Here is a 23,082-nt window from a genome sequence, read left to right as displayed (position 1 = left end):
GCCAACAAGTCTTCTTTATTCTCCTCTCAGCCCTTTCCAACAAGGAGAAAAGTCACTGCCATCCAATCGATGACAATTTATGCCAACCTTATAGAACAGGGTAGAGCTGACCATCCTATGAGTTTCCAAGATTGTAACTGTTTATGGAAGGAGAAAGTCCAGTCTCTCTCCCATGTAATGCCTTGTGGCTATCAAATCATATTCAATTCACTGCCACCCCATGTGGAGTTTCCAAGGCTATAAATCTTCCCTGAAACAGACAGCTTCATCTTTCTTAGTACAAAAAGCAAACACATTTTTAAAAGGATGAGGGCAACATATACACAAATGTGCTTGACACAATGGATGCATAGACTATTATAAGAGCTGTAAGAGCCCCCAATAAAATGAATTAAAAAATTAGTATCAGGGGCTAATCAAAGACAATATTAATGAAAGATCATAAAATTAAAAAAAAAACAGTGCCACAGAGCTGATCTGACTGATCGTGACCCTATCTATAGGGTTTCTGAAGCTGTAAATCTTTTGGGGAGCAGAAAGCCTCATCTTCCCATCTTTACCCCGAGGAGCGACTGGTGGGTTTGAACCACCAAACTTACAGTCCAATGCTTACTCCATAGTGCCACCCGAGTAGATAAAGAAAATAAACTAGAAACATATCATATAAATTCATACAAACCCAATTCAATAACTCATTGCCATCAAGTCGATGCCGACTCACAGTGACCCTATAGGACAGAGTAGGGCTGCTCCTGTGAGTTTCCAAGACTGTAACTCGTGAAAAGTCTCATCTTTCTCCCTAGGATCAGCTGGTGGTTTTAAGCTGCTGGCCTTGTGGATTGCAGCCCCACACGTAACCACAACACACAAGACATACAAGGGAGCATCAAAAAACTCATGGAAGAAAGGAATTAAATGATAATGGAATTTTCCCTGAAGTAGAGTGAGACAGCACTAAAGACAAAAGGAGAGAACTCAACCCAGGGAAGGACTGTCCTCCCCGACCCACGATGGCAGAGCAAGGAGCTGGTTAAAATTGTGTGCTGTGGAAGCCTTCCATCTCTAAGCCCCCATGGTTAACAGAGTAGAACAGAGCCATAGGATTTCCTAGGCTGAAATCGTCTGAGCAGCTACTCCTGGGTTCAAACTGATCTTTCAGTTAGTAGTAGGGTGCTTAACTACCGTGCCACGAGCATGTCTTAGTTCTAATTGTGATGTGCTCGATGTAAAGGTTATCGGTTCAAAATCACCAGCCTTTCCAAGGGAGAAGAGGAGGCTTTCTACTCTGAAAATAGTTTCTGATAGCTGTGGGTGGGTTTTACAGCACTAGTCCCACAGGGATAAAATAATTGGATTTCCAATAATTTGTGCCCAGTAAACTGGGACACAGGTTGATTGTGAGCCAAACCAAAAACCAAACTCGCTGCCATGGAGTCATTGCTGACTCATGGTGATCCCCTGTGGGTTTCTGAGACTGTAACTATTTACAGGAGTAGAAAGCCCAGTCTTTCTCCCTTGGAGCTGCGGGTGTTTTCCAACTGCACGACCATGCAGCCCAACACATGACCACAGTGCCACCAGGGCTCCTGGGACATAAGTTACCTCCCTCCATTCACCAGCACAACAATGTGGGACTTTCATCCATAGACTCTCATTGTCCAACCACAGTGAGGGGTTTGTGTTGTCCTGCTCACCGGTACCTCCGACTCTACTAGCTCCAGGTGCCTGGCCTATGCTCTTCCTCCTCTTACCTGCATCATTCTCACTAGCAAAACCACCAGAACCTAAATTCAGTCATCCTCCTGCCTGGTCCACAGACAAGCAACCGATGGTAGTGAAAACAAACAAAACTCCCCATGGACAAACATTCCCTTGCTGGTCTCCACTGAGCCCTTCAGCGACTGGGCAATCCCAATGCCTCACCCAACACTACTAATGCTCAACTGCTGCCAAGTTACAGAATTAACAGCAATAGGAAGTGAGCCCCAGCCCCATTTCCTCAGCCCACCACACCCCCCACTCTTACTATGCGTCTAGCAGCCCACCTACCAGCAAATATTTTGCCTCTTATGAAACACCCATGCTGCTGTGGATTGAATTGTGTTTCCCCAGAAAGAGATGTTGAAGTACTAACTTCTGAGACCAGCAAATATGATCTTGTTTGGGAAAATGGGATTTTTCTTTGTAGATAGCTGTTAAATTGACTGAGTCGTACCAGAGTAGGGTGGGTCTTCAGCTTAATCCCTTGTGAGCAACGTCTTCTCACAAACAAGGCCAGACTGGGACACTGTCACACACAGGGAGTCAGATACCATGTGATGATGGGGGCAGATGCCACGGATTGTTGGCAACCACTGGGAACCAGGAGAGAGGCTTCTAACACCAGATTCAGTCTAGATTCCTGTGGAGGGGAAAGAACCGGGATCATCCCCAGCTGGTGCCTATGAGGTGGAGTGAAGACCCAGCTCCATTCTCCAGTGTTTTAACCATTTCTGACACCAGCTCCCGGCTCCTGTCCAACTCCCATGGCACTAAACTACTCTAGCTCAGTATAGTGCTTGACATTGTCTTTGCGAGCGACCCTTGTTAGCTTTCTGTTTCATTCTTCAACTTCATCCTTTCTTCTACTTGCTTTAGCTACTCTACAAATGAGGGCAAGGTTTTAGAGTCTCTTCTGACATCCACTTTGATCTTTCTTTCCTGTCTTTTTATTGACCTTTTGCTTTCTTCATGAATAATGTCCTTGATGTCCTCCCACAGCTCATCAGGTCTTCTGTCATTAGTGTTCAATGAGTCAAATCTGTTCTTGAGATGTTCTCAAAATTCAGGTGGGATATCCTCAAGGTCATATTTTGACTCCAGTGGACTTGTTTCCTGGTTTTAGCTGCTGATATTGAGCTTCTCTATCATATATCAGTACACAAATGTACTGAATATGACTTCTGTGTATTCCAACCTGTCAGAGATTAGTGTTTATATTTCATTTTAAGGCACAGCCCTCCCAGCCAGGCCACAAATTGACTAGTCCTTGCAAAGTAATTTAATCCTTATTGGATGATTTCATGCACTCTGTTTGTATAGTAATCTGACCAATCCCTGCAAAGAATGTAAAATAGAACAATCACAAGGCAGGGCGCATCCTAACCATTTGCGGGGCAGGGCGGGGGAAGGGATTATAAACTCCGGGCCAGAAACGCCATAATAAAAGATAAATACATTGTACTGAAAAAAAAAATTCTCTCGCAAAGTCTCGGAAGTAACCAGACTTCTAGCCTCTAGGACAGAAAGAGAACCAATTCTGTTTTCTACAATCCCCCTCCCCCCCCAGGTTCTGTGATCTTTTGTGATGGCAGTTCTATGGAGGTGGGTCGCATGCCATCAATGCAGGCTAGCTCCTCTGTTCTGTCCTTATTGTCAGAATCACCTCCCCTTCCCTTCTTTGCATCCTTGGGTTCTCCCCTTCTACCAGATGGGATTCAGTCTAAGCTCTGGAGTTTTCTGCCTGATGATAGGGGGGGGGGCACGAGAAGGGGTACTCCTGGGATGTGTGTGGGGAGTCTGAAGCTGAAGATGGGCAGGGTTGGAGGTGATGCTGCAGGACCACAGTGTGGAAAAAAGGTCTCCCCACCCTGGCTGAATTCGCAGTGCTAGACAGTTCCGGTGAAGCCGTCCCCTCCTGGTCTTTCTGTGACAGCAACCCTAAGCAAGGGCTACACAAGAAAGCAACATCCAGAAAGGCCCTAGGGCAACCTGCTGTGTGCAGCCAGTGTGGGCCAGACCATGCTCCTCTGCCAAAGCCCTTCAGCGGCTTTGCATCTGTAGTTGGTTGGATACCCTCCCAAAGCCACTGCAATGTATTTGAATCTGATTCACAGCAAACCTATAGGACAGTAGAACTACTCCGGAGGGTTCAGATAGTGGAAATCTTTATGGGAACAGACAGCCTAATCGCACTCCTCTGGAGCCCCTGATGAATCTGAACCACAGAACTTGAAGTGCACAGCCCAGAGTTGAAGCCGTTGCCCCACCAGTGCTCCTTAGTGGATTGAATAGTGGCCCAGCACCTGTGACTGTGCCCTTGTCTGAGAAAATCCGGTTTAGTGGAGTGACTCCCTGCTGCAGAGAGCAATTGCATAAGAGTAGGCTTTTCCATTCTGTCCCAGCCAACATTTGGGCACTGGTTATGTAAATAAGCCGGAGTGTGTGGGACAATTGCTAAGACAGTCAGTGCCAACCTGTGCTTCACAAAGTGGGTGACGCTGCTCCCAGGGGGGTCCAGGCAAAAACCCAGGACTCTGCAAAAGCAACACCCACACTCGATCCTGGGTTCTGGGGTATAGCAAACATGTTTTTCATTGCCAGGCTGACACTGAGCCCATACCCTGCCAGCTTTTTTCCCCCTTTTTCCTGAAAAGAGGGTGGGAGGCTGAATAAGTATGGGAACCTCTGTGCCATTCTGTGCTACGGGCTCTCAGATGCACGTCAGAATAGCATCATGACTCATTGACCAAGCCACCAAAGGAGTCCTGGAGGTGTGTTCATAACTGTTAGACTCCTAACCTCGAGGTCAGCAGTTAAAAACCACCAGCTGCTCCTCCAGGGCAAGATAAGGGACAGGCTTGGAAACTCACAGGAGCAGTTTGACTCTCCTGTAGAGTTGCAGAAAGTCAGAACGGGCCCCACAACAGTGAATTTGGGGTTTGGTTTTGGATTTTGACCAACTGGAATGTAAGATTTTAATGGCCGGTTTTTCTGAAGTAGATCACCAGCCTTTCCTTTCAAGGTGTCTGGCTAGAACTGACCTGCCATTCCTTTCAAGGTGTCTGGCTAGAACTGACCTGCCATCATTTTATGATACACTCAAGTCACAACAAAGAACACTGTCAGCTGCCTGGCTTTGGTGACATCTCTGTAGTGAGATGATGTGTACGATTACGTATGCATGATGCCCTTGCACTCGCTTGTCATTAGCCCAGGATATTGTGAGATGCTCACTGGCAGGTGTGCAGGGCTATGACCAGACTGGCAACTCTCTTTCATTGGCTGGTGAGCACCACTCAACCTCAGCCTCAGGAGCGCACGAATCCCAGTCCCATGATCACCCCGTCCCGGAGTTATTCCTGTAAGGGACAAGTTGCCAGGATTGCCCAACTCTCCGTCATCACGGGAGGGCGTTTGAATGCGTTGTGTAGTTTCCAGTGGTCTGTAAGAGGGGCCTCAGGTGGCACAGTGCGTTAAGCGTTGTCCTGCTAATCGTCAGGCGAGAGTTCAGACAGATGGTGCAGCCTGCGGCCACGTCTCACAAATCCCAGAGAATGGTTGCACTTGGTCCTGTTGACTTTGGGGTTTCCCACAGTAATTGTCAGGAGCCCTGGTTAAGTGCTGCTCCGGGGAGAAACACGGAGTTTGACTCCGTAGGCCACAGTCACAGTCTGGGGAATCCCCAGGGACAGTTCTACCCGGTCCTATGGAGCCCAATGGAGCCTTGGGACTTCCGAGGGAACGTGAGGTGGTGGTGGCGGACCGGCATTCTCCGAGAGCCCTCGCGGTGGTGCCGCGGTGTAGACGCTTGACGGGCTTAGCTGCCCGTCAGCTGCTCGGAGGGAGACTGCGGGCGCTTTCTGCTCCCATCGAGTTTTTCCGAGTCCCAGAGACCCACAGGGATCGTGCTCACCCGTCCTTTGGGGACCGCCCTCAAGGGTGGCGAGGGGGCGCCCGGTCGCATGCCCTCGAGCTAGGGCCGCACGGAAGAGGGCGCCCCTGGCGCGGCCGGGCCGGCGGCGGGGGTGGAGGGGGCTGGGCGGGTGGTGACGCCCCCCGGGGGTGCCGGCCCCGCCCGCGGGCCGCTCGGTCGACTTCCTTCTCCAGGCGCGCGGGCTGGCGGGCAGCGGGCGGCGAGGAAGCGGCGGCACAGCGGCCAAGATGAGCGCGGGCGATGCTGTGTGCACCGGCTGGCTCGTCAAGTCGCCCCCCGAGAGGAAGCTGCAGCGCTACGTGAGTGCCGCCGCGCGCCGGGCAGGCGGAGGACGACGCGGCCGGGCCCGGGGGGGGGGGTCCCCGGGGAAGGGACTGGCGGAGCCTCGCGGGGCGCCCCCCACCCCCAGATGCCAGGACGCCCAGCTCTCGCTGCGAGCACCCCCCTTCTCCGACGCCCCATGACTCGGGGCCCTGGTGCTCTCGGCAGCGGGGCCGGCTTTCTGGCGACCCCCAAAAGGTGGGACGGGGCTGGGAAGCCTGGGGAGCACTCGCGGCGGTGCCTGGACGACTCTGCGCGCGGGTCCCGAAGCCCCGAGACTGCCCTGCGTCCGGGCCGCTGCGCCGCCTTTCCGTAGGTGACCAAGGCACAGCCGTTGGTCCCCCGACGGAGCCTGGGGGTAACATTGGCCGGGGTGGGGGGGCTTCTCCCTGGTCCCTCCTGGCGAATGGGAGCCATTGAAAAGGTTCCAGGAGATGATTCCAGAACGTGTCTGGAAGGCACTCCGCAGGCTTTCGTATCTTGTTCCACTGGGTATGTTTTTTCCTCAGTTTGGGGGACCCCGGAGCACCTACCTGCCATCCCGCTCCGGGCCGTGTGGGGGCTGCGATGGAGCGGCCTGGACACGATCCCCTTAAAGACCCTCTCACTGTCTGGGTCCAACGACCCGGTGCCTAAAGCCAGTGCCCGACGCTCCGAAACACCGAAAACCCGACCTAATGAGGCTCATCATCTTTTGCATGAATCTCTGTGCGCTCGCGCGCACGTAAATGCCCCACCCCAAAAAGAGACACAAAAGACACCAAACGCACTCCCACGAGTCCATTCCGCCGCTTCGCGACCCTCTAAAAAGAAAACGCTCCGAAAAGTTCCTTTCTACTCATCTTGCCGGAACCTCTGGCTGCCACTAGATGGTGATCGCATGTCAGTTTAAGGGCTTGCTTTGAACTTAACCCACAACAGCTCTATTAGCAAATTCCATTCTACTCCGACTTCTAGTTGGCCCCATAGTACCGAGTAGAACTGGCCCTGTGGTTACCCAAGATTTCGTAGATTGTTAGATCTTTCTTCCGCTAAACGGCTGGTTTCAAAACAGCTAGGATTGGGGGTCGCTGCTGAACGCTTTGACCTCTGCACTACCAGGGCACCTGTTACTAATAGCTGTCCCTGATTCCTCTTTTGCTATGAGTGCTTCTTTATGGCGATTGTTCCCATTAATTGGGTACCAACTCAGAACTAGGTGCGGTGTTGCTCCTTAGAGATAGACAGGAGGAGGGATGTGGGAGGGCAGGGGCGGGATGGTGGTGGTGGAGGACATGGACTTGCAAACCTTGATCCCTAGCAAGGGTTCATAGTTCGCCTTTTCTCGCACAGTAACATAACCAGGCTGGTTTGGTAATGTATCCCGGACCCACCGCAGTCAGAAAAGCCAGTTGACCCTTTACTTTTGTATTTTGGGTTTCATAAGGAATATAGCCTTACTGTAAAGAATAATAATTAAGGAATATAAGAATACACAGAACAAAAGGTGAAAGATACCTTCTAAAGTTTTCTTGTACACCCTACCCTCTCAAACCTCTTGTGGATTCCAACCCACCCACCTCCAGCCTCAGCCCCTAGGGATAACAGCAATTTATTGAGTGTTGTTCTAGAAAATCTAGAACTTCCTTTTATGTAAAATGGGATCATTCCATAGGATTTTCTTTTCTCAGAACACTTCTGCTCTTTTGTTTTTGCAAACCGTTTCATTGACATAACATTTACATGTCATACATTTCAATAGCTAAATCCTATTAAAGAGTTGTGAGAGCTTTCCCACAATGAATTGCAGAACACTTCCTCCTGGTATACATTGTTGTCAGCTCCCCATTTCCCACCAAACTCCCCTGTCAGGCCCCAGGAAACTATTGACCCAGGCTCTACGGATTTACCTAAGAACCTTGCTACAGAATTCTTTGGAAGTTTTTGCCTAATATTCCTGGTAAGCCATGACAGTGTACCACCACAATTCTTCTACTGATGAACATTTAGTTTCCCAATTTCACAGAATCTTGTAATGACATTGATAAAAATGACAATCATTCCCACTTACTGAATGCTTGCATTTATGGATCGCAATATCAATATGACTTTACTTGTATTCTTTCACTTCATCGTAAAAGAATGCCCAGAGCCAGGTACTGTTACCCCCTCTGGATACAGGTTCCTTGTGGCCTTTATTATTTGCAAATCTTTTCTACTGGTCTGTAGCTGGGCTTTACATTCTCTTTGCAGTGTCTTTTGCAAAACAAGCATTTTAAATTTTGATAAAATTCAATTCATTTTCTCTTCTATGGACCAAGCATTGCTGCCAACTCTGCAAACTCTGGCTAGGTCTTGAGCCCAGAGACTCCCTACTGTGTTCTTTTTTCCCCCTGAAAAGATTCGCAATTCTAAGTTTCACATTTAGATCCATGAAGCATTTTGAGTTACCTTTGAGAAAGCTGCAAGGCTCATGTTAAAGCTGATTTTCTTGTTTGTTTCATTTTTTCTTTCCACGCACCTCCTGAAAACTCCTTAGTAAGAGTTTCTGCTGTTTCTTTCGTGTTTCATAAAATGGTGCTATTCTCGTTCCCTACCATTTCCCAAAGCGTATTTCCTTGCAAATGGCTTCCACTTGTCCAATTCCATTGACTGTCTACACTGTCCACTCCAACTTGGTCAAGGATCAATCAGCCTTCCTGTATTCTCCAGACCATTCCGTTGATCAGTTTCTTTGATATAGAGATTCAGCTACCTTGGCCAGCCAGCCAGTTTTTCTGGTCTCCTGGCAAAGGAGGCAATTGCCCATGGAATTAACTCCAAATCCTCCTACATTCCCCACTCTCTTCTCTTGTTTGAGGGGAAGAGAAATAAATTGTGCCTTGGGTGCTGCCTACTTCTTGACTCTTAAAGACCTCAAGCATTTCACAACCAACGCAGGTAGAACTGAAACACTAAAACATAGTAAATATTAGGCCCAGTAACTGGGAAGCCCCCTGAAAACATGATCCTAAATTTCTAAAGCAAGGAATCAAACCCCATGTAGTGTTTGCTTGCACATAAATGGCTGCAGTGGGCTTTTTGTTTTGGTCATTGTTGTAAATAATTCTATCACATAACTTTTTGCCAATTCAAGTTTTTACAGGTGGACAACTTATTGACAGCAATTGCAATAATTGGATGTGCCACCCTACCTTTAATCAATATGATTATCCCATCACCATTAACCACCGCTTCTTCATCCTTCTCCCTGCGACCATTAATAAACTCCAGTCTCTTTACAATTGCCTTTTCTTTCTTTTTGTTTTCTTCAGTTGCTTTTTCTTTTTTATGTATATAAATGAGCCATTCATACAATATTTGTCCTTTGGTAACTGACTTATTTCACTCAGCATCAGGTCTTCAGGCTCCATCCACATGGCAGCATGTTCTCCTGCTACCTGAGCGGGGTTCCACATTGCTTCTCCCTTGCAACGATTTTGCAAGCTGCCGCAGTGAGCATTGCTGTCGTGAGTTTGGTGATCATTTGAATGTTTGCTTCGGCGAAATGTCTGTTCACGTCTTCTGCCCACTTTATGATGGAATTCCTTGTCTTTTTGCTGTTAAGTTAGGTTCTAGGCAGATGTCTGGTTTCCGAAGATGCTTTCCCATCAATAGCTTGTCTTTTCACTTTTTTTTGTAAAGACTTTTGATGAACTGAAGTTTTACAATTTTATGAGGTCCCATTTATGCATTTATTTATTTAGTATCCTTTGTGCTTTTGTAATCTCAGAGACTCCATTGTTAAACGGTAGGCCTTGAAATCGTGGCCCTGATAGCGCTGCTAAGAATTTTGCACATTTAGGCCCGTAATCCATTTTGATTTTGACTTTGTGTAGACTGTGAAACATGGGTCCTGGTTCATTTGTCTGCATGTGGACATTTGATGTTCCTTGCACCAATTAGTTAAGAGGCATCCTTGTCAAAGCTCAGTTGACCCTGGATGGATGGGATTGCTTCTGGCCTTTCAACGCTAGTCCTCTGGTCTATGTTATGGATTGTTATACCAGGTTCAGACTGTTTTGATTACTGTGGTCGTGTAGTGTGTTGTAAAATCCGGAAGTGTGAGTCCTTCTACAATCCTTCTTCACTTTCAACACTGTATTAGCTATTTGGAACCTCTTGCCTTCCCATATAAAGTTGAGAATTGGTGTTTTTATTTTCTGATCGGAGGTTGGATCAAGCCTGTCTATCGCTTTGGGGAGTGTTGCCATTTTAACCACATTGCCTTCTAATACATACACCTGGAGCTTCCTTCTGCTTCTCGAATCTCTCCCAGCTGGGTTAATCATTTTCTGAGTGTAGGTCTCTCACCTCTCTGATTAGATGGATTTTTAGACGTCTTAGTCTCTTGGATGCTATTGTACGTGGAATTGTTTCTCTTGTCCCTGTTTTACAGCAATCGCATGATTACTGTATTGAAACCCAATGCTTTTTGTTTGCGAACCTTGTACTGGGTGCCTTTGCCAAATTCCTCTGTTAGTTCTTTTGTGACCTCTTTTGGGTTTTCTTGTCTCTTTGGGGTTTCATATATGTAAATTTATATCATCCACGAATATCAATTTTATTTCTTCATTTCCAACCTGGATAGTTCTTTTTCTTGCCATATTTCTATGTCTAGGACTTCTAATGCAGTTGTGAATTGAAGTAGTGAGAGCAAGCCCACATCTCTTGTTTTAAGAGTCACTGAGACTTTTAAATGTGAATATAAAGGCAAGATTCTGCCAGAGGCTTTTTTCCTACATCTATTAAAATAATGTTATTGGTTTCCCCTCCCTTTTTAAAGTCCATTACTATTCTGGGTTGAACTGTGTTCCCCTAAGGCAGGGGTGTCAAACTGGCAGCCCATGGGCCGCATGCGCCCCCCCCCCCCCCCGAGGTAATTTTTTTGATCCACGATGCTCTCAAATAAAATGAAAATAGAAAAAATCGTTATGAAGAAAATAGCGCTATGGGGAGATTGAGGCAATACCGTACACACCATTCCCTCATTACATTTTATTTTAGAGCAGCGTGGACCCCAAAAATGACCTCGGGGGCCGCATGTGGCCTGCGGGCCACCAGTTTGATACCCTTCCCTAGGTATGTGTTGTCAATCCTCACTACCATGCCTTGGATCACAATCCCATTTGGGAATGAGCTGTTTTCTTACCTTAGTGAAGCAGATTTTTGTAGGTAGATTTTGAGATATTGAAGAGATTAAGCAAGTTAACAAGGAGTCCTGGTGGTGTAGTGGTGACACATTGGGCTGCGGTCCTCAGGGTTGGCAGTTTGAAACTACTAGCCACTCCAAAGTGAGGGCTTTCTACTCCCCTAAACAGTTACAATCTCAGAAACCCACAGTGGGGTCACAGAGTCGGGATCAACTCAATGGCAGTGAGCGTGGTTTGGGGAGCAAGGAAGCAGAGGTGAGAGAGGGTTGACGCCATGCTACCTGAAGATCACCAACTCAAAACTCACTGGCATCAAGTCGATGCCGACTTATAGTGAGTGACCCTCTAGGACACAGGCTAAAGTTGTCCCAAGGGTTTCCGAGACTCTAACTGTTTACAGGAGTAGACCAATAGTTAACATTATGATCAATGGAGGCAAGATTGAAGCTGTCTCTGTCTGGATGATCACCAAGGAGCCAAGGAATAAGCATCTCTTCCCCCACTCCGAATTCAGACTTCGATCTTCTTGAGCTGTAAGGAAACTAATGTCTGTTTACTAAAGTTACCCATGTGTGGCATTTCTGCTTTAGCAGTTACTATGATGGATTACCGTGATTGGTGTTCAAATGTTTAGTTAAATGTTTATCCTAGAACTCCTGGAATTCCTTTCACATGGGTGTGCAGTATGATCATTTTTATATCTGGCTGGATTTGATTTGCTAAAACTTTGGTGAGAGGATTTGTGTTTCTGTTCATGAGAGATAGTCGTCTGTAGGTTTTTGTTTTGTAATATCTGTGTCTGGTTTTGATATTAGCATAATGCTGGCCTCAAAATATTCTCTCCTTTTCTATTTTTTGAACCATGTCATGTAAAATTAATATGCCTTCTTTCTGAAATGCTTGGCAGAATTCACCAACAAAGCCATCTGGGCCTGAATTTTTCTGTGTGGGAAGGTTATTAATTGTACGTTGAATTTCATTAATAGATACAGGGATATTCATGTTATCAGTATTTTCTGAAACTTTGGTAGTGTGTGTCACTCAAGGATTTTGTATATTTCATCTAAATTTTGGATTTATTTGTATAGATTTGTTCATTACAACCCTTTGCTATTCATTCTCTCAATGTCTGCAGGATCAATCAGTGATGATTTGTATTTCGTTCATGACATTGATATTTATGTATTCTAAGTTTTGGGTTTTTTTCTGGTCAGTCTAGCTAGAATTTTATGATTTTTGCAGATATTTTATAAGATCTAGTTTTTGCTTTCAATGAACTTTTTTATTGTTTTGCTGCTTTCAATTTCGTTATTTCTTCTTTTACCTTTATTATTTCCTTCCATCTGATTGATCTGGGTTTAATTTTATCTCATCTTTCTCTAGCCTCTTAAGATGGTAGATTAAATGACTGATTTGAGACTTGTTATTTTCTAATAGAAACATTTAATGTTATAACTTTTGTCCAAACACTGCTTTAGGTGCATCTGACAAGACTTGATAAAGTGCATTTTCATTTTCATGCCTTTAAAAATATTATTTAATAATTTCTCCTGAGAGTTCCCCTTTGGCTCAAGGATCATTTATAAGTTGAATTTTTTTCATTTCTCAATTATTGGGGAATTTTCTTGGTATCTTTCTGTTACTAATTTCTAGTCTAAAAATCCCATTCTAATCTAAGAATATATTCTGTATGATGTTATTCTTTAAAATTTGTTAAGCTTAATTTATGACCCAGAATACGGGTTCTCTTGGTGAATATTACACATGCACTTGAAAGGAAATGTGCATTATTTCACATTGCATTAAGTACTCTATAGATGTTAGTTGGATCAGGATGGTTGATAGTACTATCTGGGTCTTTTATATTTTCACTGATTTCCTGCTTACTTTTACTATCAGTTACTGAGAAAAATGTGGAGGTTTTCATCCACAGTTGTGGATTTGTCCATTTCTACTTTTAGTTTTAATTGTCTTGGCTTCACCTATTTTGATGTTCTACTGGTCATTGTACACATTTTGGCTTTTTATGTTTTCTTAGCTCATTGACCTCTTTTTATCCCTGAAGCTTACCTTTTCGTATATAAATATAGCTACTCTAGTGGTTTTTTGATATGTGCATGCACAGAACATATTTTCCCATTTTTTTAACTTCTAGCCTGTGTCCTTATATTTAATGTGGGTTTCTTATAGATAGCATATACTTGGGTCTTGTTTTTTATGGCGCCTTATTCTTTTTGGTTTAATGTGTTTAGTTTATTCACATCATATGTTATTATTGAAATGTCTGTATTACAATCTGTCATCCTTCTAGCTTCTTAAAATGATGGTCTTTGTTTATTTCTCAATTCAATGTTTTGCCTTCTCTTGGGTTAATTATGCTTGGGACATAATCATATTATTATCTACTCTATTCACATGAGATTGTCATGAGTCAGAATCAATTGAAGTGATCTGCTCTAGCCAAAGGCAAGAGTCCCCAACAGCCCTATGAGCAGGCAGAAATCATTGTAACATTGATGATGCTGAATAGAACTCGATACTTGACCAGTTGACCTCTCCAGCTGACCTCCCCATAGATGCATCCTGAATGTGTTCTGGGCTCAAATATCTCTTAGATGTTACATGACAAAAATTTCTTCCCTGGCTTCTTGAATGTTCATGGGGGACTTCTCCCAATGACATATCATTTGTATTTTTGCCTTTATACTAATGTGATCTTATCCTTACCACCTGAGTGTGCATTGTTTTTCACTGTTTTCTGTGGGGTTTCCCAGCTGTGAAGGGCAGGAGGAATAGATGTACAAGGATAATAATGGATATAAGGTGTTACAGGGAATGTAGGGGAGGTGGATGGGAGGGGAAGGCGAGTTCCAGAATAAATAATGAAGGAGGGAGATGGGAGGGAGCCCTGGAGCGGATCCTGATGGCACAGCTCACTTTGGGGGAATCCACCCTGGTGGGGAGGGAGTGCTCTAGGCTGGATGTGGCGGTAACTGTACGATTCCCCCTTGATATGTGTAAATTATGTGCCAATAAAACTGTGTGTGTGTGGGGGGGAAACAATCAATTGGACAACTGGTTTTTGTTTTGATGTACCTAATATTAATTACATTTAATTTTTAGTCAGTTCTATAGAGTGTACAATATACATCTTGAAATAATTAGTGTCTCCCTTTGAAAATGATACCACTTCATGTGTAAGCACCTTGCAACAACATATTTCCAATTCCATCCTTACATTCTTTGTTAACATACATTTATCTTTTACATTTGCTAGACATGCCTGATATATTGCTACAAATTTTGCTTTAGACAAGTAGCTTGTAGAGAAATTAAAAATAAGGGAAATAGTAAAATGAATTTTATCGAGCCCATTTTCAGCACGCTTTACTTCTTTGTGTAGATTTAAGTTTCTGTGTGGTGTCTTCCCTTGTACTTAAAGAACTTCCTTTAACCTTCCATACAGTGTAGGTTTACTGGCATTGCATTTTCTATTTTTGTTTGAGAAATTTTTGCTTCTTCTTAGGAAGATATTTTCACTGGGCACAGAGTTCTGTGTCTGCAGCTTTGTGTTGTTGTTTTTTTTTTTCTTAAAGATGTTACTCCTTTGTCTTTGTGTTTAGGATGGGGGCCAGTTGCTAGAGGTTTCTTCTCAATGTCTGCTTGTCCCTCTTCTATGTAGCTTTTACAGCAGTATTTCACTGTTGGCATTATTTAGTGTTTGTTAGCTTGATAAATATTGACTAGATTTGTGGAAAACAAATGTTCATTGATTTCTATGTGTCTCCCCCTCCACCACCACCCAATATTTTTCCCCTGGGTATCCTTTTCGATGGCCTATTGCTATCTTTCAAGTCCACTGATCATTTTTTAGTGGAGTGTTTTATCTGCTGCTAATTTCATCCAATATATTTTGCATCTCTCTATATTTATTTTCTGCCTTTAAAAACCTTTCCTGCATTCCCTTCATATGCTCATACTTTACCTTCTTGAGCATGTGGAATATATGCTTCGTAACTAGATTAATGTCATTGCCTACATCAATGTTCCCATGCCTTTAGCAAAGGCATTGAGAGGCCTTGAGTTTTGTTGAGGTAGTTTCATAATTTCTGGCATGTCTTTCTTTACCAAGGTTATCTCCACTTTGTGTTCAGCAGGTCTAATCAATATGATGGCATCAATGTAGAGGACCAATGTGATATTCTGTGAGAAGGCCAGATGATTTGACCTTTGTGGCCCAGCTTACGGCAGAGAACAGCAGCCTTTTCATAGCCCTGAAACAAGGGAATAAAGGTGTACTGTTTTCATTGCTTATCTTTGCAAGTTGATATGAAGATAAAGACATTTACCAGATAAATAATTGTGTAGCAGGTGCTAGGACTGTGTTGATTTGTTCCAGTAAAGAGAGCCTACATAGAAGAGCAGGTCCAATTGATATCACCCTTGGATTACATTTATAATGGTGTGTTCTCTAAAATTCACCTACCTTTTGTGCAGGTGAAATAGGATGACCTTAAGTGGAGTGGGTGGGCATTTTGAGTTACTATCGCTCTGGTTATTGGCCTCTGGTGGTGTAGTGGTTATGCACTGGGCTGTGATCCGAAAGACCAGCAGTTTGAAATCACCAGATGCTTTGTGGGAGAATGATAGGACTTTCTAATTCCGTAAAGAGTTAAAGTCTTGGAAACCCACAGGGGCAGTTCCACCCTGTCCTAAAGGCTTATCACTGCATCATAATCAATTCAATGGCAGCGAGTTTTCAGAGACCTTTTCCTTTATGAGGTCACCCTGTTATCACTGTGAAGTAACCTTCTTTGTTCATAGTGGTATTCTTAGCTCTGAACTCTACTTTGATTGTAATACTCGTACGACTACTCAGTTTGATCCTTTCAAGTCTTGCTGTTTTGAGCGAACCAAGTCTGCAGCAGCCCTGCCATCTTAATGAATGCTGCTCAATTTCTTGTTTCCCTTTGGTCCATTTTTAGGGCCTCAAATGGTTATTTTTAAAAAATATGATAAAGACATACATGTTTGACGTTTCAACACTCTTCACATGTACAATCCAATGACTTCAGTTATGTTCATCTTGTCAAAAATGGTTCTTTTTCGCATGATTTTTCTTGGAGGGCTATTTGCAGCCATGCTCCTGTTGCTCTGACTCCTGCTGATACCGTGTGGGCTGGGGTGGGTATGGGGGTGTTCTGAGCAGATGGAGCTATAGTTGTACTGTGTACAGCGAGGGACTCTGAGAAAGGTGATTGGCAGAGCTTCATCCCAGTGTTTGAGTGAGGGGTGGTCTTGGGATGGAGGTAAACGATTTGGCATGGCACACATTTACTCTTTAGCTATGTCTCAACTTCACTCTCCTACCTATGACCATTATATCTTTTTTGCTCTGTTCTGAGACCCTTTCTGAGGTAAAGCTTCAGTTGATTAATTTACTCTTAAAATGCAAAGTCTACTATTCAGCTTAAGAGAGGAAGACACGTGTTCCAAGAACTGCTTTGCTTTCACATAAACCAGTTGAATCATCAGTGTAATAAGTATTACAATCTGGTTTGCAGCTGTAACATCCTTGCACGTATTTCCAAGGAGGAAGGTTTTAGAAAGGGGGAACAGCAAGAGCTAAGGTCCTGAGGCAGGGGGAGTGTAGTTGGTATATAGGAGGAAGAGATTTGTGATTATGGTTTTGTTTTCTTCGCATTTTTATTGATTCTTGGTTGACTATTTGTGTCTGTATTTGGAGTACCAATTTATCAAGATAAATAAATATAGATAGAGGGTGCCCAGCTAACTTTAATCCCACATACATAAATTTCATCTGTCAACCCTAAGTCTACGGAACACTTGGCAAATGTCTGGAGATATTTTTGGTTGTCACAACTGATACTGCTGGTATCCGCTCACATCCTCTAGTGCTAAGGACAGTCCCACCTCCCGCAAAATAAAGATTGATCCAGCCCCAAATGTGTCCAGTGAGAAACTCTATGATGTGAAAATGATGGTTTTAGCTAAAGAGCTTGTTTCTTGCTACTCACGTTTGATAGGAAGACCAGAGGCCTGGGTAGGCTGTGTAGGCGGTTTGGCTTCTGGATTTGTGGGTTCCCATAGCAACTGGCAATCTCTGTTCCTTAGTTGGGAGTGTCATCAAGGGGAGCTGGGCTTCAATATCTGATACTTTGTGAGTCCCTGGCGGAGGCCTGTGGGAGAGAGCCAAGTCCCATTGGTCTGCAGTAGTTCTGGTCTGACCCACTTTTGTCCTCTTTCGGGAAGAAGGAAGACTACGGCTCTCAGCGTCTTCAGTGGAAGTGGAAACCTTTTTTTCTACCTCTTTTTTGAGCTCAGTCAAGTCTCATTTGATTTCTTCCTGTTATATATCCATTTCAGTCATTAGATTCTAATGTGGAGGTGCTTTATACTTTTTAGTTAGGCTTAGAGGGTATGTGGGAAGTTTCAGATTTACATGGACCAGACCAGTTTCTTTTTCTTTTCTTTTTTTAAGTTCAACTGGTATTTATTGTAGTATAAAATGAGGAGATCATTTTATTTTCCAAAGAGTTTATCAACTGACCCAACACTCTTTGTGTGCCCTCCGTCCTCCAGACAAATTTTCTTTTCATGTTGTTAGAGAGGATGTATTTTGAAGGAATATGTGCACAAGGTTCGAAACCAAGCCATAGTAAAGTGCATGCAGTGAAAAGTAAGTTTGCTTCCTTCCCCTTTTGTCTAGCAAGCTGGCAGCTGGAGAGAGGAACTGAGTGATCCGTTTTTTTATTTGCCTTCCAGATATTTTCCATGTCCTATAGGTGCCTCCTAATGTTGTACACAGATGGCAGCAAACTAGGCTCACAATTCTGTTACCTCTGTGCTAAACTTAACAATGTATTTTGAGAACTTTCGAGATCAGCACATACAGCTCTGTCTTATGATCTCCAACAGCTCCCGGCCAGTGCTTCGTTAGATGGAGGTGTCATGATTGTTTCTGAACATATCCCTGATTGATAGACCAGTTCTTGCTTACAACAGTTTGCTTATAAACAATGCTGCAGCACATATTGTGGTACAGTGGTCTTCGTGGTTTGGGTTTGGTTTTAGTTCTTAGAAGTAGACTTGCTGAGTCTAAGTGAATGTGAATGTCAAGTTCCAGGAGATAGCTAAGGTGGCTGTGTCCATTTTCCTGTAGCAACAGGGCATGCAAATGCTTGTCCACTGAACTCCCTCAAATGGGGTGATTTGATCTTTGAAAAGCCAGTAGATGATAAGCAGTCGCTTGCTTTCTTGGCAATTTCTTTCTGTGTGAGACTGAGCACCTGTTCATATAACATAACGCTCATTGCTATTTCTCTTTCTACAAAATGGTCTTAAATGCAACCTTATTAAAAATTTTGAATCCTTGTTGGAGTCCTTTTGGGGGACCAATTTTGTCTCAGTTTTAACTTTTAAGTGCATTTTAAGTACACATCAAAAATATTTCACCTGTCTTCACCTCATCCTTTCCTTTCACCCTAACTCCTTCAATGAAACATTTGTATTAGTTCTTTTCATTTTCATTCTTTTTGATTCAAAGGCTTTATGAGAAGACGTGCACTCCAATGCATGAGCGAGGGCGGACATGCATGCAGTGTCTCTGTGGGGGCGGCTAGTGCACAGCAGCACTGCTTTGTGCGTCTGCGAAGTTGCTAGTACTTTCATGTTTGTTTACTCTATGTATTTTACTTTGTCTACATTAGATTTACCATGACCTTGTTTAGTTTCAAAGGAAAACCTGTACCTATTTGGCGGGGAGGGGGAGTTGTGAACTTTCTAAACTAACATATTTAGAAATAAACCTGTCATCTTCCTGAGCTGAAGTCTTTGTATCCAAGGAGGCAATATGTCTTTCCTGTCGTTCAAGTATATTTTCATGTTTTCCAGGAACATTTTAAAAATGTGTGTGTTTCTTTTATTTACAAAATTATTATGATTTTGGTGAAGGTTTACAGAGCCAATAATCAATTTTACATTAAAAATTCATCCACACTTTGTTTCATCTCACAGAGTACAATCCCCTCAATGTAACATCGTTTATCCAACTCCTCCCCTGTGTTTCCTGTTTATTACCCTTTCCCTGTTTGTTCCTTATTTTCTAACCATCTGAACCGGTCACTTTTGGTAAATGCTGTTCTTTTGATATCAAATGATTGATTTCTCTACCGTGGACATACCTGGCGAGTGTTGATGTTCCCTTATAGAGCTCTCTATTGTTTGGCCAACCTCACCCGAAGGGTACTAAGGATAACTTGGGATTTCCACCATCTCTATCTGACCAGTAAGATTAATATCCGTTAAAAATGTTTCATAAATCATTCGGGTCAAGCAAATTTGTACATATGTTGCCACCATCCTTTTCAAAACATTTTCTTTCTACTTGAGCCCTTGGTATCAGCTCCTCACTTTTTTCCTCCCTCTCCCACCCTCCCACCCTCGTGAACCCTTGATAAATTATAATTATTATTATTTTCACATCTTATACCATTTTCTGTCTCCCTCCACCCATGTTTCTATTGTTCATAGTCACCCAGGGGAGGTGGGGGTAGTTTATCTGTCGATAATTGTGATCAGTTCCTCCTTTCTCCTTCTACCTCCCACCCCACTCCCCCGACCCTCATGGCATCCCTACTCCTGTTATTGTTCCTGAGGGGTTTGTCTGTCCTGGATTCCATGTGTCTAGAGCTCTTAGCTGTACCAGTGTGCATGCTCCAGCCTAGCTGGATTTGTAAGGTAGAACTGGGGTCATGATAGTGGTGGGGAGGAAGCATTAGAGAACTAGAGGAATGTTGTATGTTTCAATGGTGCTACACCTCACCCTGGCTGGCTCATCCCTTCTGTGTGACCCTTCTGTGAGGGGATGCCTATAGATGGGCTTTGGGTAGGAACACTTTTTGTTACATTTATTTCTGGTATTTTTTCTCTCCTTTTTGGTCTTACCAACAGCAAATGCACTTGTTGTATTGCTCTATCTCCATGATCAATTCTAGCCAGTTGTTGTTTGTAAGTCTAAGACTGTTGCCTTTTATCCTAGTCCGGCTTCCTTAGGAACCAGCACATGTCAAAGCTGATTTGCCATACTTTCCTGTGGCTGTGAGCCCAGGGCACCGAGAGTGATGGAGGAGGAGGGCAGGAAGAGATAGCAGCAGGTGCTGTATTATGCAAGGTGGGTTTGAATAGGCTCTATGGAATCACTGCCCCTCCAAATGGTCTTCAGTAGCAAAGAAGAGAGTGAAAATGATCTACCAGTTCCCTTCTATCTCCTATCTCTCCTTGGGTAAAGTTTGCTCACAAGGTCTTAGCTTCACTATCCTTCTGGTGGAATTCACTCTAGGGCAGCCAAGGTTGGCATTCTAGTGTAAAATGGTTAAATTGATAACGGGCAATCTCATCTTGACTTTTGAAAGCATGCCTTCTGAGTTTTCCTATTAAAAAAAGTACTGGTTTTTTGAGCTTAGAGTATCCCCCCCCCATGTTAGTGGTATATTCTGTTGATTCCTATATTACTGTGGGGTTTTCTGTTAAAAAATTTTTTAGTAAATAAATAATTGAACTTCATTTAAATGTTTCTCATTGAAGCTTTACAATTTGGGAATAGCATATTACTTTTTGTTGTATCATTGAGTTATGCATGCTAATATTTTAGGTTAGATTTTTGCATCAGTCTTCATAAGTGAGATCGGTCAGTAGCTCTATTTTTTCTACAACTTTTAGCAGATTTGGGCATAAATGGCATACTTAGGTCATATTTTAAAAATGAAAATTTACCAAATGCTAGAAGAGTTTAAGCAGAGTTGGAAACAATAGTAATTTAAAATGTTGGCAGATTTCCCCTGCAAAACTCTCTGTACCTGGTAATTTTTGTACATGTGCAGTTAGATGTTTCTCTACTTTTTCTATTTCTTCTAGGGAAATTAATCTATTTAGTCAATGTCTTTCTGAGTCAGCTGTATAAATTATACTTTCTTACAAAAGCATTTGTTCACCTCAGTCCTCAGATTCATGTAATCTGACAAAACCATTCTGAGGAGCACCTTTTTTTTCACGATAGGGGCTTTTCATTGTCATGGTGAATTTGTGCCCTGCCTCTATCTCCTCTCCATTACCCTAGCCAGTGGCTTTCCCTCATTTACTTATTCATTTTACTTGTTAAGTTTTCTAGCTCCTTCATATTTATTAATTCCTTCCTTCGACATTGATGTATTCGGAGTATAGAGACACAAGGACTGACCAGTCAGGTTTTTCCTTTAAAAACAGCCAAAGTTGACCCCTGTCCACTTCAGCTGAAAAGGAATTTATCTAAATGATACCAGGGAGTTCATAGAGATGTTGAGAGGGCTGGAGTACCAGTTTTGAGGTTAAACAGCCAGGAAAAAACACACCAAACCACAACTCAGAGCTAGTTCTGGTGAGAAATCCGTTGCCCTGCTGCCTACCTGCTCCTTGCCTCCAAGGCAAAGGGAGTGACAGTCAGCCTAAGACCCTAGGATCTCTGAGTGATGGCCACTTTGCTGTCGTCTTGTCACGAGCTGACCTACTAGTTCACAAGCATGACCTAACTTGCTAAGTTCGTCAGCCCCACATGCTAGATGGAAAGAGAGATGATGAAAGAGAGCCACTGAAATTGAGTTACAGAGAAGCCAAAGTGATGGGTGGTTGCTACAGTGCTTGCTCAGCTGTTATGCCATCTGGTCAGGGGTTATTTTCTGCTTGTTCAGGGGACCTCAATCCTCATTTCTGGGGAATCTGAGTCCTACCAGTGGGCTTTGGGGGGTTGGGAGTTTAGGGACTCTGAAGCACCCAAATACCCTCAAGTGTCTCCATTCCAGTCCTTGGAGCTCCTGCCTTTCTTAAACACGTTCACGGTTTCACATGGAGACCTGGTGGAATCATTCAGAAACGCATAATAAAACTGTGAGCCTTCTTTGGGCTCAGAAGAAGAAGCCTTTGGGCTTGTTACTCTCTTTCCTTTAAGCAAATGCCCACCTTCGAATCTTGGAAGACCTGTACCCTTCATCACTACTTTATGATCGTGCACACTAGACCCCCTCACCCAAAAACCACCTTCCATGGGCACATTCCCTCTGGCAACTAGAGGATTGTGTAATCGAGTAGCTAAAGAACTGCTGTAAGGCAGAGGGACTACAGAAGCAATTTTGAGGCTTAAACTGTAAGGAAAGAAGCTAGGTCTCGACCATCTCTTGCTCCTGTAATGGGAGCTGCTCCCTGCCTCTTTCAGCAATGTACAGAGGAAGTGGGATTCCCCAAATGGAGCAAAAGCTTCAGATGCTGGGTGGCCCAAACCAATGGCAGTGCTTGCTTTACATTTCTAAAGGGCTGAGCTTCAGGTTCTTGGGCAAAGGGGACTTCATTGAGAGTATTTAATGGGAATGCAGTAGAAAGAAAGCCTCACACTGATTGTAAAGAAGTAGCAGTGGGTCATTGAGTCATAGGTGAGAAAGGAGCAGGGAACATGGTGAACTTGATTTGCTTCCCAAATCGTTGTGTGAGCTCACTTACTGTCAGAACTGGGTGCTGGTGTTACCTATGAAGGATGCACAGAGCACGCCGAATTCCTTTGCAGCTTGAAAGCCCAGCAACTACCTAGGCCAAAGGTTGTCCGTGGAAGCAGTCATTTTCTTAGCCTAGTCCCCCTCCCAATCCTGATCAATCTGAACAATGGTGCCAAACCCGAGCAAGATGAGCTCCCTGGAGGCTCTCCATCCCGGACAGACCAGAGCAGGACTCTGGCCACGGTGTGTCAGCGAATGCGGCACTGCTCCGGCAGTCACACATGGGTGACTCACTCCGTGCTTCCTGTCAAATAAACGTGGTTTTCTTTGGTGCTGTAGTAACCTGTCCGTTTTT

General features: G+C 43.9%; 1 protein-coding gene across 3 annotated transcripts in view; it reads left to right on the top strand.

The window, feature by feature from the left end:
• The first annotated feature begins 5,922 nt into the window (after positions 1–5,922).
• GAB3 (GRB2 associated binding protein 3) overlaps positions 5,923–23,082 on the top strand; it is a 71,625-nt gene continuing 54,465 nt past the window's right edge. For all 3 annotated transcript variants that reach the window (XM_075539294.1, XM_075539295.1, XM_075539292.1), the window contains exon 1: positions 5,923–5,994. In XM_075539294.1, coding sequence (XP_075395409.1) covers positions 5,923–5,994 — 72 coding nt within the window. The remainder of the gene's footprint in view (positions 5,995–23,082) is intronic.

The sequence above is a fragment of the Tenrec ecaudatus genome, chromosome X (genome assembly GCF_050624435.1).
Source record: "Tenrec ecaudatus isolate mTenEca1 chromosome X, mTenEca1.hap1, whole genome shotgun sequence".
Lineage (NCBI taxonomy): Eukaryota > Metazoa > Chordata > Mammalia > Afrosoricida > Tenrecidae > Tenrec > Tenrec ecaudatus.
This window is presented reverse-complemented; position numbering and strand designations above follow the sequence as displayed.